Source organism: Suricata suricatta, chromosome 3 (assembly GCF_006229205.1).
Source record: "Suricata suricatta isolate VVHF042 chromosome 3, meerkat_22Aug2017_6uvM2_HiC, whole genome shotgun sequence".
Lineage (NCBI taxonomy): Eukaryota > Metazoa > Chordata > Mammalia > Carnivora > Herpestidae > Suricata > Suricata suricatta.
In genome coordinates this window covers 12,300,364-12,316,570 of record NC_043702.1, presented here as the reverse complement: position 1 = coordinate 12,316,570, position 16,207 = coordinate 12,300,364, and the positions used below count along the sequence as shown (strand labels likewise).

Sequence of the window (16,207 nt, the reverse complement as noted above, 5' to 3'; positions counted from 1 at the left end):
AGGCCAAGGGACTAGAATGACTTCTAAGAAGGGTTAGGATCTCTGATTATGAACAGGTTAAATCTGCTTTACCGTCACATTTAATGCAAAAGTACAGGGCGCACTTGTGCCAGGGGACGTGTGTCTTGTCTTCAGCAGTCTGGCGTCCCAGTGTGCCCCTGCCCCGTGACAGACCCCGCGTGCGTCCGTGACCTTGCCCTCTGGCTCCCTTCACCTTCACAGACTTGGCTCTGCTTTGTTTTACAGCATAGGTGGCGAAGTGGGGCGGGGCCACGAAGGCAGTTACGCGGGCAAACATTTCCGCATGGGATTCATGACGATGCCCGCTCCTCAGGACAGACTTCCCCATCCTTGCTCCAGCGGCTTTTCCGTGAGGTCGCAGTCCCTGCACTCAGTCGGGGGCTCCGAGGAAGACAGCAGCTGTGGCTCCCGCAGGCAGCCGCCCCCCAAGCCCAAGCGGGACCCCAGCACCAAGCTGAGCACGTCGTCCGAGACGGTCAACAGCACGGCGCCCGGCAAGAGCGGGAAGGCCCCCGAGCGGCCTGAAGGTAACACCTGGGTCCCCTCCCCTGGGGACAGGCCTTGGACGTGCCTGGGCTGCATGCTGATGGGCATCTGACTGCCCCCCTGGGTCTCCCCGTCCTGCTCCTGGGTCCCCAAAGTCCCAGAAAGGAAGCATGGAGACCGGGAGGCCACTTAGGAAGGTGTTGATGAGTGACACCCAGGAAGACATATTTATGTTATCAGAAACGGAAGGCGGTGTGTGTGTGTGGTGTGTGTGTGTTTGTGTGTGTGTGTGTGTGTGTGTGTGTGTGTTCTCACCCCCTAACGTTTCAAATCATTAGTAGGTTGGTTTGCCTGGAAAATACCTAAAATTTATATTTTCTTGCTTTGATTAGTAATACTCATGCAATTATAGAAGTATGATGTGATTAGTAGGGGGATATTGTAAGGCAGGGAAACTATACAGAAGGCAAATTGCAATCATTCTTAGAAATAGTGATTTTGGAGGCGCAGGATGGGGGTCAGTCTGTTGAGCTTCCAACTCTTGATTTCAGCTCAGGTCATGATCCCAGGATCCAGCCCGCATGAGGCCTGCTCATGATTCTCTCTTTTCCTCTGCTTCCCTTCCCCACTTGAGGGCCCTCTCTCTCGCTCTCAAATAAATTTTAAAAAAGAAGAAGAAGAAGAAAGAATGATATCGTCACTTTGGTGTACTTCCTTCCAGTGAATATGAATTTATGCACGTGCCTGTGTTTGTAGTTAACACACATACATGTTGTGTATAGATTTCAGTGTCTTCTCTAATCTTTATCTCTAAATTCTATTTGTGCCTCTGTTTTTCCTTGACTGTGAAATGCACAGATCTCTCTCTGTCTCCTTGTGAGTCTGTGAGGGTGAAGTAGGTCAGGTTAACCGCCGACCTCCCCAGATCTCTAATATTCCTCGAATAAGTCAGTTTCAGCGTTCCTGAGTTTCTCCGGAGAGTCCCTTGGAGGGAAAGCAGTCTCAAGCGTGCTTGGACACAAGCGCATCCGGAGATTTGTGCCCTGGTTGTGGAAGACTCTTCCAGGTTCCCAGTGCCACCCATGCCCAGCTTGAGAGCACAGCTCTCTGCCAGGTCCCCTAGTTTTTCTCTCACCCTGTTTGTCCTTGACATTCTCCACAGCAGGCTTCCCCGAGTCCCCAGGGTACCAAGTTCCGCAGTGGCCTGCAGCTGTGAGTGGAAGCCAGTGGTCCTCTCCTCTACTGGGAAGGTATCTTCTGCCATGTGGGCTCTCCAATCCTTCCTGAAAGTTCTCTCACCTTCTGGTCTAATCTTTCCACAGACCATCAGGCCTAGTCCCTGAAATGGGGGGTGGGGTCCATGAGGCACATCACATCTCCTCCATCTCCCTCATCTCTCCTTTCCCTCATATTGGTGTCCATGTGCCTATTTAGCCAAAACCAAAAACTTTAGCGCATAGTGAAGAATACAAATAAATGTCCAGAAGTGGAGTTCATCCACGCAATCTACAAGGATAATCTGCCTTTAGACTCAGTTTTTCCTACTAGATGCACATGCAAAAGCATGCCTATGTGCATATATATGAGAGAACATGTATGTGTATGCATATTTACAAAGTTGAAATCATGATGCATGCAGTTTTCTGTTTTCTTTTTCACATATTCTCTTGTGACTATTTTCCATGGCATTCAATTTAAGAAACACCATTTCTAAGAAAACAAGGGTACGTTATAGTACTTTATTTAATCATTTTCTTCTTGATGAATGCCGAGGCTGGTCCAGCTTGTTTTGCTGTAATGAATAACACTGACGTGTGCCTGTTAAGTGCTCATGTCTGTGTGTCTATCTGCACAGCTCTCTTCTCTGTTCCTCTGTTGCCTGATAAGTAGATCAGAAAATAGACCCTTACTCCTTCTTCTTCTGATCCAAGGTCATCCGTATGTCCTTCAGCTTGTAACACACTGATGCTTAAGGAAACAAGTTAGGTGTTTCATTTACTTGTTAATTAATACACTGAAGGGCCCTGGAGATCTGCTTTGGTAAATTTTAAATCTTCTTTGTAGGTTTTCTCCGATGTGGATACACAGTGTCTTTCATTTCTCTTTATTTTCTGTGATCCTATCATAATTCACCAGTCTCCCACCTCTCATGTCAAAAATCACGTCAATGATATTAGATTGCTTATGGAAGTAGTTTCCTGATTTAGAACAGTGATATCTGAGTGCTGAGGCTCATCTGGAAATATTGAAGAATCATGAGGAATAAAAAAAGAACCATCTGAAGGGAAGGGGAAAGGGGAAACAGAGGAAGAAAGTCACCAGTAAGGAGTGTGCAATTGAACCATGCAGTGCTGCTGGAAACAGCCCTGGAAAGCAGTGTAAAATGTGTGCCTCAGCATAGGGACCCCCTTAGAAGAGGGAGACTTGGGGTCTCGAGAGTGAACGCATGCAGAAATGCATGATGGTCCACCAGCAGAAGAAGCATTGAGTGGTGATTCAGTTGTCTTCAAAGTAAAACCGATTACCATTCATTTAAGATGCTTTAGGTACCTAATTCCTGAGGCAGAGCACCTTTGAACTCTTTCAGATCCCCTCACCATCTAAAGATCTAGGGTTTCAAATAGCTACTTATCAAACAGAAGACAGTAGCTCTATTATCTTTGTTTTTCTGAGGGTAGAAGAGGAGAGAGTAGCTAAGTTAGAGCAGGACAAAGACTGCAGTTAGATGTGGAAAACTACTTGATCGACATGAGGCTTCCACAACAGGAGGTCCAGGTTCCACACCTTTCCTCAAAAGGAACAATAAGGATGGATTGAGGAAACTTCAATGGTAACTCTTCTTTGTGGATATTCAGTGGACCAGACCGGTTCCTAAGATTTGGTGTAAAACAGGTCACCTTCTCCCGAAGGTGCAAATTCTCGATGTAAATTTCACCTCTTCAGAACACTTCATAAACGGCAATTGCAAAATTGGATGTATTCAAATCTCCTAAACCAACTTTTGACTTCAATAATAAGAGAGAATCAGGGCTTGATTCAAAGATGGGGGAAAAAATTTAGGGTCCAAATGTATGCGTGAATATGTGTAAACACAAAGCCCAAATCATATAAATATGTAGATTGTTCTTTTATGAATTCTCAGTTCTTTGTAACCGGGAGTTAACTAGAGTTCATTACAGAGCATATGTTTTCTTTACAAATTTTTCTGGCTATCAAAATTATAACAAAGATGAAAAGTGACTTCTGTGAATCTTAGTCTGTCTTTTCTTTTTACATTAAATGTCAGCAAAATCAAAATATTGATTCAGTGGCATTAGAAAGATTTCCATGGTAACCAGCTTCTATTTAAGTAGGGGATTATGAATTCCCTGTGGATAAAAGTAAAAATGAACTGGACTTTGTAGCGAAATAGCTTTTCAGAATGGGGAAAAATAGCTTAACGAACACACAAAAAAATTACATACCAAGAAAGTACAATTTAGTTTTTAAAAATTGTAATTCTATCAGGCTAAAAATAAATATTGTGACTCAATTTTAGGGTCTTCTACAATTGTAACACCTTTTAAATATATACAGTGGAGAAGATATACTGGCAATAAGTATGCGATAACTATTTTAATTGCTCTTTTTTATTGCTTCAGTGTGGTACCTACTTAGTTTGGGGATAGATTAGATGACAGAAAGGGAGTTAACTGGAAAGGATGAGAGGCGCTACCAATCATGTCTCATGTATGATCCAGCGAAAGCAGGAGCTCTGCAAGTTCACATTCTTCGCTCAGATAAACACATGTCCAATTCCTCTGTAGCATCATCATTCGGGACACTATGTGGCACAGATAGTGACTGTGCTTAGAACCAACAGGCAAACATTGACTTTGAGCAAGTGATCCAATGAATCTGTCTCATTACCTTTAAAGTGAGTATAAAGAACTGAAAAATAATGGTACCCGACTCCCTCCCAGTCTTATGACAACCTGCTGAGCTAATCCCCGTGATGGTCATGGTAGAAATAATTCCTATACAGTTATAAGTTAATACTATTTTAAGAAGACTTAACCACCTACTAATAGACCTGGATAACATACAATTTGAGTTTGGTACAACACATGTATTAAAAACAAATAGGAGAGAAAAAGAAAGACCCCTTCCCTCATACTCTACACGTTAGACTTAATATTTTTTATACAACAGCCCAAATGACAAAGAAGTAGTCTCCAGTGTAATCATACTTTCATGGTCTAGTTACATTAGTATAATATTTAGTATAACGAGGAAAATAGGTTTCTTTAAACTTCAAATACTTTTACATTTTAGAGTCCTTTAAAAAAATCAGAGGATACTTTTTTTTAATTGAGGTATCATTGACATATAACATAGTAGTTTCGGGTGTACAACACGATGATTCAATATTTATATATATATGGCAAAATGACCAGCACAAGAAGTCTAGTTAACATCTGTCACCACACATAGTTAACAGGTTTTTTCTTATGTTGAGAAATTTTAAGATCTATTCTCTTAGCAACTGGCAAGTATGCAATACAGTATTTTAACTAATGTCACTGTACTGTGCTTTACATCATTAGGACTTACTTATTTTATAACTGGAAGTTTATGCCTTTTGACCCCTTTCACCCATATTGTCTACCCCCAAAACTAAGTGTTTTTTCTTTTACTTTCCATTTGTTCTGAACCCTTTTTTTTAAGAATCCCAGACTTTTTCTTATGTTTATTTATTTTTGAGAGAGAGGGTGCAAGTGGGGGAGGGACACAGAAAGGGGACACAGAGGATCACAGGGGGGTCTGCACTGACAGCAGGGAGCCGGATGCAGGGCTCGAACTCATAAGCCATGAGATCATAACCTGAGCCGAACTTGGCGGCATAACCGAGTGAGTCACCCAGGGACCCTTTGGGTTATTTTTAATTCTTAATTTATAATACTGTTTTGTGATTGTCTCTTTATAAAATAATTAGAAAATATTTTTTTGAATTAGGATAATTTTCCTGGTTTCTGATTTTACCTGCTAGAGATGTTTAGTGGAGATGACTCCATGAATCAAAAATTAGAGTATCTGCAGAGATATGTGGAATCATGACCATCCTTAAAAACCTGAAATGTGGGGGCAACTTTGTGGCTCAGTCAGTTAAGTGGCTGATTTCGGCTCGGGTCATGGTCTTGCAGTTAGTGAGTTGGAGCCCCACGTCAGGTTCTGAGCTGACAGCTCAGAGCCTGGAGCCTGCCTTGGATTCTATGTCTCCCTGTCTCTCTACTCCTGCCCTGCTCGTTCTCTCTCTCTCTCAAAAATAAATTTTAAAAACTTAAAGAAAAAATCTGAAATGTGTAAGTTAAGCCAGCACCAAAGGCTAAATTCATTGTAAAGTCACTGCCTTACAAATAAAAACAAACAAAAAAAACCAAATTACTTTTTCAAGTTACCAAATGAAGAAAGTTCCAACATTTAACAATGCTGTTTTTCATGTTCCATTTACTCAGCAGGTAGTGTGAGCACCTCCCTGCTCTAGTGGGGATGCAGTGGCGAATGGAACAAGTGGTCCGTTCCCTCATGTCACTTATAACCAATTTTGTTCCCATCTTGGTAACTCAGCCTTCCGCCATCACCTATGGAGTATGCACAGACTTAAAAAAATCTTTTCCAGAAACCAGAAAGTCTGGCATGATGATCACAGGGGCTTCCTCCATGTAATTAGTTGTTTAGCTCTGAAAGGAGCAGTTTAACACATTTTAATAAAGTGTTTGTTCCTACAAAGGATATTTGCTGTTCTTTCCTTGTTCAAGGCTGACAACTGAAAGCTGCCCAAATCTGATTTTCTACTGATCAAGCTTCAAAAGCGACCCGAGGGCATTTAAGGAGAGAGGAGGAGAAGGTTGAGTGTGCTCCTTATCTTCGGAGAACTTTCAGGTTTCAGATTGCTGGGTTTAGGGACCAAAATCAGCACCACTCAGACCCAGCCACATACATGGTTTTACTCAGTTACTAGCCCAGATCTCAGGCATTTGTAAGGTACTCAGAAAACAGTTTGTAGACTATTCCTTTCACAACTCAGCCTGACATGTTAAAGAAATAGGGACTTTAAAGCCAAACAGACATTGGTCTCCCATCAGTGCTGGCAGTATTTAACACTCTGTCTCAGCCTTAGCTTCCTCCCTTGTAAAATGGGAGTAACAATAGTGCTCTTGTGTGGTAGGTGGAATGGTGTCCAAGAGGGTGTCCAAGAGTCCCCACTCCCTGACATGCTCATGCTGTGTATTCCCTGGAACTAGTATACCATTGGTGGCTTGAAGAGAGAGGAGGTCATGTGGCAAGGAATATCAGAGGCCTCTAAGAACTGAATGTAGGAGGCACCTGGGTGGCTCAGTCAGTTAAACATCCTACTGTGGCTCAGGTCATGATCTCACAGTTCGTGGGTTCGAGCCCTGCAAAGGGCTCTCTGCTGACAGCTCCAAGCCTGGAGCCTGCTTTGGATTCTGTGTTTCCCTCTCTTTCTGACCCTCCACTGCTCATGCTGTCTCTCTTTCTCTCAAAAATAAATAAAACATCAAAAGGAAAAAAAAAAGAATTGAATGTAGTCTCCAGCTATAAGCCAGCAAGGAAACAGGGACCTCAGTTCTATAACTGCAAGGAACTGAACTCTGCCTACAACAAAAATGGAGCTTGGAAGTGGATTTGTCCCCAGCATCTCTGGACAAGGATACAGTTGGGCTGCCATGTTGATTTCAGCCTGTGGGACCCCAAGTAGAAAACCCCACCTTCCAGGGTCTGGCTGTGCCCAGACTTCTGATCTAAAGAACTGTGTGAGCTAAGATCAGGCCACTGATTCTTAAGCTACTGCTGTGTTTGTGATAACCTGTAATCACTGCAGAAACTAATCCATCTTAAGGAGTTGCTAGGCAGAAAACGTGAGGTAAGACGCATTAGCAAAATGGAGGACGTGGCCCTTCCTCTCAGCACCGGGCTGTTTTCTCAGGGAGCCAAGGGTGGTTCAGACAGTGCAGATGGCCTTCCAGATCTCCCTGGCTGGACCTCGAAAGTAATTGAAATGAGAGAACCTTGGGAAACACTGACATACCAGGTAGGGCTCTTGAGTATCTGCTCAGATTTTTCTGAATTTGCTTGGATCTTTTCCTAAGAGGGTCCTTCCTTTCTCACCCACAGTTTTTGTTCTTCAAAGGGCTCAGCGGTGGCTTTTCGGGTGACTTTTTTGAATGACTCATTTTGATGGCCGCAGCTTGCCCGCTTAGAGCCTTTTCCACATGACAAGTGGCACTTGAACTTGACAGTGTATGCCTAACGAGTGCTCAAGGCCCCATGTAGCATGGCACTAATAAAACACAATGAAAGGGGGAAAGTGACCTCTCGAAATCTTCATAGTTCTGGCATTGCCTTGTGCTCTGGTGTGTATTCTTGTTTGTTTTATGGGACACAATGTGGGAGATTATCATCAGAGTCCCACATTCCTGGATTTCTCTTTCCAGGTTGACAGAATCAGAAGCTGCTAGGTTTCCTAGTGTTAAAGCCATCTGTCGGAGCAGGCGCTGCTCAGATGGAGACAGGGTTGTACAGCCACAGTGTGTGTGATCTTTCTCCAAATGTGCCCCAAGGCTCATGAATGAAACAGTTCGCAAATCAATCATCTCGTAACACGTCTCTCTCTGAGTCCTTGCCGCATTTGTTGAGTTTGGTCCAAAGAGCTACCTCACTTCTAATGGTCTCACCCAACATCCTTCTATTATGAATCTGGATTTGGCCTCAATTATCTCAGTGTCTTAGAGTCGTAAGAAGAATTTTGTCCATGTTGTTGGCACAGATGGATATTTTTCTGAGAGACCAATAAACTCAATGTTCCTGAGTGTGGTGATCAGGACATTCATTTTGAGGGTGTTCCCTTGCAACAAATTGACACAAACGTAGTGGCTTAAAAGAACATACCTTTATTATCTTACAGTTTCTATGAGTTAGGAGTCTCCTCAGGGTCTCCCAAGGCTGTAATCCACGCGTCAGCTGGGGCTGGGGTCTCATCGGAAGCTCAGAGTCCTTTCCATGCTCACATAGTTGTTGGCAGGATTGATTTTCTTGAGGTCATAGAACACATGATCTCTTACTTCTTCTAGGATGATGAAGAGAGGGAGAGAGGGAGAGAGGAAAGAAGAGGGGGACTCTCTTATTTTTATTCTTTCTGCACATAAAGGCCTAGATCTTCATTTGAATAGCTCATCTACGATAATCTCCCTTTTGATGAACTGCATCCACTGATTAGGAACCTTAATTACTATAAAAGATCCCTTCACCTTTTTTCCATATGCTGTAACTTAATCAATGGAGTAAAAACACTATTGTATTCACAGCCTTGCTTGCACTCCTGGAGAGAAAATTACACAGGATGTAAGTCACAGAGGAAAGGGGTCTTTGGATCAGCCTACAATTCTGCCGCCTACTCAGAAAGCTACGAAAGAGACTACGTACACGTAGCCTTTCTAGAAACCATCCAACCATCTGGTTGAATACTTCAGAAGTCAGTTTGTGGAAGATTGATTAGCAATGCAAGAAAGAAACAGTAATTTACTAGAATAATACCAATATAAAATAATCTAAATAATTGGTCAGTTAATAAGGCATAACATAATTCCCCTCTTCATTTCTCTCTTTATCTTTCCTTTATCCCATATAATAGAAGCCACTCCTGCTGCAAAATGCCTGGACTATTTTGCTGAGTTGAAAGTGGGAAAATCTCATTTCTTTTGACTTCAGTCTTACTTGAAAGGCATGAGAAAATATACTTCTCAGTCCTATAGCCTCCGTGCTAAAGAACTTTTAGCACATAATGATCCAAATAAAATAATGACACCAGCATGGTGCAAATATTTAAAATTGTGGCATGTAGGGGAGCCTGGGTGGCTCAGTTAGTTAAGGGTCAGACTTTGGCTCAGGTCATGGTCTCACAGTCCATGAGTTCAAACCCTGCATTGGGCTCTGTGCTGACAGCTTGGAGCCTAGAGCTTGCTTCACATTCTGTGTCTCCCTCTCTCTCTGCCCATCCACTGCTTCTCTCTCTCTTTCTCTCTCTCAAAAATAAATAAACATTAAAAAAATTTTAAATAAAAAATATAAAATCGTGGCATGTATAAATGTCAGTCTATTTGATCTTTGCTGCTGATTTTCCTAGTTGGTGAACTCCTTTGTTGATCCACTGGGCTAGTTTTACCCAGTCCATATCACTATCCCCCAAAACACTACATGGATATAGACTCATGGATAGTAGAGGTGGTGTTAGGGGTGCTAATTTAAGCTATGTACCTTCTTGTCTTCTGCCTACCTGTTGAACAGTATTTTGATGACCAATAAAGATGAGACTGCATGCTCCCAAGTTATGCAGCTTCTGAATTAAAACAATTTCATCAATTTCCATTTATGTACATGGACATACAAAAGCACGCATCCACCAAGGAAAAAGAGAGAACTAAACATGCTTTTCTTCATGGTCTCTGTGTTTGGGTAGTCTCAAGCTTGGGTAGGTATTTATCTCTTGTTTGCAATTATACTAAAGCATTGAAGAGTGATGTAGTAAGTTATTAAATTACTAAGAACTAAAATTTTTGTCAGAAAAATGGAGGAAAGGAGTTTATAGATTGCTTTCCTTAAATAACCTCTGCCTCTTTTATTTCCTTCCCTGCTCTGCAGAGCTCTCACTTCTGTATTTCTTTAGACTTCAGCCTGGTCCCTAAGGCCTGAAGGTAACTGAGAGCCACACCAGTACAGAGTCTCCTTGGACTTACATAAGCATATTCCCTGGGTATTAACCCAGCTCATGACCAGTCTTTCCAACCCCAGTCAGTGTCTTTCTGAGTGTGTCTGATTAAAAAAAATTTCCTTCCATTTGATTACATAAATTTGATATTTTACCAATTATTTATCTCAATATTCTCCAGCATTCTCCAACATTTCATGGATAAAACAAAAATGGGAAGGAAGCAGTGGGTGGGCTTCCTCCAAAGCATGGTGGAAATAGGATTAGCTCATTTCAGACTAATTCTATCTTGACTGAATGCAACCAACTTCTAACCTTGACCCTACGGCTTCTTCAAGCCACCATTTTGTATGTCTCCTTGTTCAGTTGGTTTCTCAAAGGCCTTCTGCAAGTGCTTGCTCCACTGAGCTATCTTTCATTTGTTCCAGATGCATAACTTATTAATCATCTCCACACTCACCATGCCACTGACCGGCCTTGGTTCCCACCTTAGTGGTTTCCTTCTATGTCTACCCTTAGTTATTTCTCTTTGACATTTTAGACATTGGTTAACTCCCATGTTGGTACCCTGATGCTCCATTATTGTTCATGTACCGCCCTCTACTGGTTTTCTTCCTGACCGCTCTTTAAATCCCCTTTGATGGTATCTCTTGTTCTGCCTAATCCTCAAATGATGGTGTCTTCAGATTTTGCCCTTGGCTCTTATCTTCTACCATGATGGTTGTTGAATAAATAAGTGATGAATTCACGTACTCTCCAAATGTCTGACTGAATCTCTGGACCCACCTCCTTTGTAGACATCACAGAATCTTTAAACTTATCATGAACCAAGCCAATTCCTCTGTGTTTCCTCTCTTGATGCCAAGGTTAGAATGTCAGAGCCTTATCAGATTGCTTTCCTTACCTTACTCCGGACATCTAATCCATCATCAAGTGTAGCCAGGTTCTGTTCTTCAGACCACCCACGTCTGGCCCTCTCCAACATCTATGCTTTTACTCTCCCATCTCAGACCCTTGTCATTTCTCACCCGGACAGCTGCTTGGGCACCTCACCTTTCCTGAAGTTTCTTCTTCTTTTCAAATCCACCCTCTTTACTACTGTCAGAGAGGATTTTTCTCATCTGCACATCCAGTGCATTATCCAGCTCTTGACTTCTCTGGGCCATTTGTTATCCACTTCATCATTTACCTGATAAAGGCATAAAACGTGAAGATGGTCTTCATCATCTTACCCCTGCCCGCCTACAGAGCCACATTTCCCACCATGCATGCCCCTCGTGGTGGTCCCAAACCACAGAATTTTCTCTGAACAAGCCACACTTGTTCTTGCTCGCAGCCATTCTGTGCACGTGACATTTCTTCTATCTGGAACACCTTTTCCAACTTAGTCTCCATAGCAAATTTCCACTCATCCTTCAAGATCCCAGGGTAACTCCTACCTGCACCATCTACCCATCATTCAATCCCAGCTTGGTTTACAGTCAAGTCACCATTCTGAATGATTTACAAGGAGGTTGCGTTAGGTTTGTGAGACCTTATATTTTCTCCACTGTTTTACATTTCTGAATCTTGGTAGGTACACAAATCAATTATGGGTGTTGGCAAAGAATACTGTTGACAGGCTGTAATCTGTTATTGGCACTGTAGACCTTTTAAGTTTATCCTCACCTTATAAGTCAAAGAAGGTTCAGGCTGTGCCATTCAGATAAGGTATAAGAAACAAGTCTCTCAGTTGAGATGCTCTAAATAGAGACATGAGATTTCTTCCTCTTCAGTGACGTTTGGAAGTTAGTTTCAGTCTTCCTTATTCTCATATATTTTGAGGTTTCCTTTCACCATTTCTGTCATAGTTTTAAAGACCAAGGATATCCTACAGATTAATTCTGTTTTTCCATTATATAGACATTCAGCTTCTGAGCTGTTCCTCATTCTACATTCAAAAACAGTGTGTAAAACCATTTTTTAAGGCAGAGTGACTTCAAGTGTGCATAAATCTTGCCTTTAATTGACCTCGATGAAGCATCCACTTATTGCAAAAAGAGTGTTTTGGTTTTATGGCCATGTGTCTGTACTGAGAGCTTCTCTAATATGTGTTGTTCTCTGTGATTCTTCTTGACAAGTGGGAGGGCAGTGATTTAAGACAAGCTTTTTACATTTCTTTTTGATATTAATATGTATTAAATTAAGTTGATTATATGGAGCAGAACATGGGAACACATCACCCTTTGGAAACCTCAGCTTTCTGACAACTTCATCTAATGAGAACAGCTGAAAACTAAGGGGGATTAAAAAAAGAGAGAAAGAGAGAGCATACTGGAGCTAAACTCCCTCTAGCACTGAGACTTGTGATTTTTACAGAATGTCAGTTGCACATTTGTTTGTTTTTAACTTAGTATACATTTGTTTTTAGGTCTTGTTTTCACATTCCCAGAGCATATTAGAAACAATGAGTAATCATGGAAAAAAGAAGCATAAGGATTTTTTACATGATACTAATAGAAACACATTTATAGAATTTATAGTTTATGTCAAGTCCAAGAGCATCACCTGTTCAAAATGCCTTGATTATTCTCACCCTGTATTACTTTCAGTGTTTGTGGTGATGCCCCTGAGGAGGTCATTAGTCAACAAATATTTATTAAGTATCTGCTATATGCCTGGCACATATGGAGAAAAGGAAAGATATGTCATGTCCCCTAAAAGACATTGCAATCCAAGAAGGGCCACTGACATTTAGACAGGCATCACAATGCAGTGGGATCAGTGTTCTGGTCAGGGAAGTACAGGTCTGTTATGAGCATAGATCAAGGACACCCACTTCAAACTAGAAGAGGCAGACATGGCTTTTCTGAGAAAGTGTCTCAAACTGCTGAAAATAAAAATGCAGCATATCTTAATTTAAATTTAATTTTTAAGTAAGCACTCTGTCCAACATGAGGCTTGAGCTCACAACCCTGAGATCAAGAGTCATGTGCTCTTTCGACTGAGCCAGCCATGTGCCTGAAGATGCAATACAGTTTAGAAATATGCCATGTAGAAATGCTTGAAATGAAAAAGGGCACTGCTTCTGAGACAAAAGGCTCTTATATCTCTGGAAAATGTGGTTAACCACGCTGATTGATCTCCCTTGTAGTTCCAAGTAACCAAAGTTCTACTCTCCATATATAATCTTTATTTGGGGGAGTTTAGATGTTTATTTTATCTTATAGAGTCTTCCATCTTTATGAGATACAAAGGACTGGGTTATCTTTAAAAGAAAGCTAAGAGTGCACAGAGATGAGCTTCCCACTGGAAATACTCACTCCTATAGAGTAAATCAACTTTGTATCCATATGTTAAATAGCAATGAGAAATTAAAATTAGACACTGCCTTTTATTACCTATTTCAATTTTAGTTTTTTCTTTAACAGTGTCTGGATATATTGGCTATGTTATTTATGGGATATATAAACTTTGGGGAAAAAAAAGAAATATATGTTTCTATGTGTGATTAGCTCAAGACTATGCAGACCCATTCCTCAGATGATTTGCCCTCTCTTATCTTCTTAATCAGAAGTCAGGTTTCAGTGGGTGTGAATATTTTTGTTTTAGCAACATGTGCACACAGCTTGACAGTGAACACAAGCAAATTAAATGTAAAACCAATTACCACATTCAAAAAATAATAGAAGAAGGAGTTACTGATTTGGTTAACATGGTTAAATGTTAATGTTCAATGTTTGAGATGCTGGGACCACATTTTCCTATGGCATCTTCAGGACTGTACATATAGCAATAAACAACTTCTATAATCTGTAATCTAGGACAAGTGGAAGGCTTGGCACCTCTCTCAGTCCCCAAAGGGTATAGAAATTCTGACTGTAGCTATTGGAAATATGTTAACTCCCCCTCATATGGAACAGTATATGCCAAGAGGCAGCTGCATGTGATCTTTGTGATTAGTCCTTCAACAAAGATTTACTGAGCATCTATTATGTGCCAGTTACTTTTCTAGGAGTTCGAGATACATCCATGAACAAACTTTGGGAAAAGGTGCATACATGTGAGGTATTTCTATTCTAGTTAAGAGTAAGGAGTCCATAAACCATAGATATAATAAACCCATAAACTGACAAGTATGCCAGAAGGTTATAAATGCAATGGAAGAAAGAAAAATCCAGAACAAGGCAAAGGGGACCAAAAGGCAGGCACACCTAAGTAGAGACAGCCGAAAAGACTTCATCCTGATATTTGAGTTAAGATATTGATTCAGTCTAAACCCAATCAGGAGAAACCACATTGTAATTTGAATAAGGAGCATATACTCTAAAGAATCATTTAACAGAGTATTATATTAATGGGAGGTCAACTAGTAAGAGAGAAAGCAAACTGCAGAGAATGCTGGGATAGAACATATGAGGAATAGCCCGTACTCCTAGGATGGAGACAGTGCCCTCCAGCCCCAGCTGAGTTCCAGGCTTTGCTGGGAGGCACCGTTGGGGATTGCTGGATGACAGAAACATTCCTGTGGAACAGGGCTCTTGCTGGAAATCCACCTTCTAGAACTTGCCAGAGAACCTCCCTCTAGGGTGCGGGGAAAATCTGCTCATGGAAGTTTCTCATCAGAGTTACTCCATCACAAGAACCCCTGGGGTGAGGGGAATTGCTGTAGGCAGCTGATGACTTTTGGGTGTTTCCGGAGCCCAGGCTAGAGAAGCCGTATGCTCTGCAGGAGCTGGACATGGGGAAGCCACTTGCACTGCAGCGGCTTGGCTGGTGAGCTGCTTGAACCAGGAAGCAATATCTCACTTCACTGCAGTGTGTTTCCAGCATCTTCTACTGACAAAGCTTAACATTGTGCCAGCTGGCCCAGGAGAAGATATTTAAGGAGCCAAGATCTTCTGTCGAAGCCAGAAAAGTTAGAAGTGAGAGACAATCAATTGATAACTTGCACAGACAGTAAGGGGGTGGGGATGCGTGTTTGGTGGACGTCTTGAGGGAGAATGTTCCAAATACAGAAGACAGTTGTTGCAAAGGCCCAAAGGCAGGGAGTACCTGGGTAGGTGAGGGTAGGGGGAACATTATGGATGAAAAAGACAAGACCAAGGGGTACCTGGCTGACTCAGTAGTTAAAGCATATAACTCTTAATCTTGGGGTCATGAGTTCAAGCCCCAAATTGAGTGTAAAGCTTACTAAAAAAAAAAAAAAAGCATGACCAAGAAAGAGGTCAGAGAGGAAAAAGGTGAGACCCTGCAGGACCTTCCTTCTAGGCTATTCTAGGGCTTTGTACCCAGGGGAGCCTTTCAAAGGGTGGAGTGGACAAGTGGCATGATGTTTGAAAAGAATCATTGTAATGACAACAGAGAGGATAGACTCATAGGGGTCAGATATAGAATCACAGAGGCCAGTTAGGCAACTACTGCAGTAATCCAAGTGAGAGATGATGGTGGCTCAGAGCAAGGTAGGAGCAGTGGAACCGATGAGAAATCAAAAAGTGTTACCCTTCTATTTGGAGCAGTTACTCATAGTCTCCCTCCCTCCCATCCTTACCAGGGATATAGCTCTAGCTCTAGCTATCATATAAACATAGACATTGCTATTGATATAGGTATGGATACTCAGATGTAGATATATAGATGTACTTAAGATACACAGGTCCTATCTGTAAGAGAAGAATCCTAGAGCTCTGTATGATGAAAACTCATTACATGGATGCTGTTGATTAATTTCCATATTTTTCTTGCAATCTGGAAGGTTATGAGTTTCAGCAAAAAATCTATAGGCGTTTAAATTATAAACATAGCAACCATAGCTTTTCATCATTCAATAAATGCAAAAGGTTGTATTTAACTTTCATGTTTCCAAAACACAAATGTAGTTTAGAACATTATCTGAAGGCAAAGCTACTTTCTCTGCAGACCCTAGGCCGTCTCCAGCTGGCCCTGTAGACTTAC

General features: G+C 41.6%; 1 protein-coding gene across 2 annotated transcripts in view; it reads left to right on the top strand.

The window, feature by feature from the left end:
* NYAP2 (neuronal tyrosine-phosphorylated phosphoinositide-3-kinase adaptor 2) overlaps window positions 1–16,207 on the top strand; it is a 251,615-nt gene that overhangs the window by 101,746 nt on the left and 133,662 nt on the right. For both annotated transcript variants that reach the window (XM_029933694.1, XM_029933695.1), the window contains exon 2: window positions 247–548. In XM_029933694.1, coding sequence (XP_029789554.1) covers window positions 247–548 — 302 coding nt within the window. The remainder of the gene's footprint in view (window positions 1–246; window positions 549–16,207) is intronic.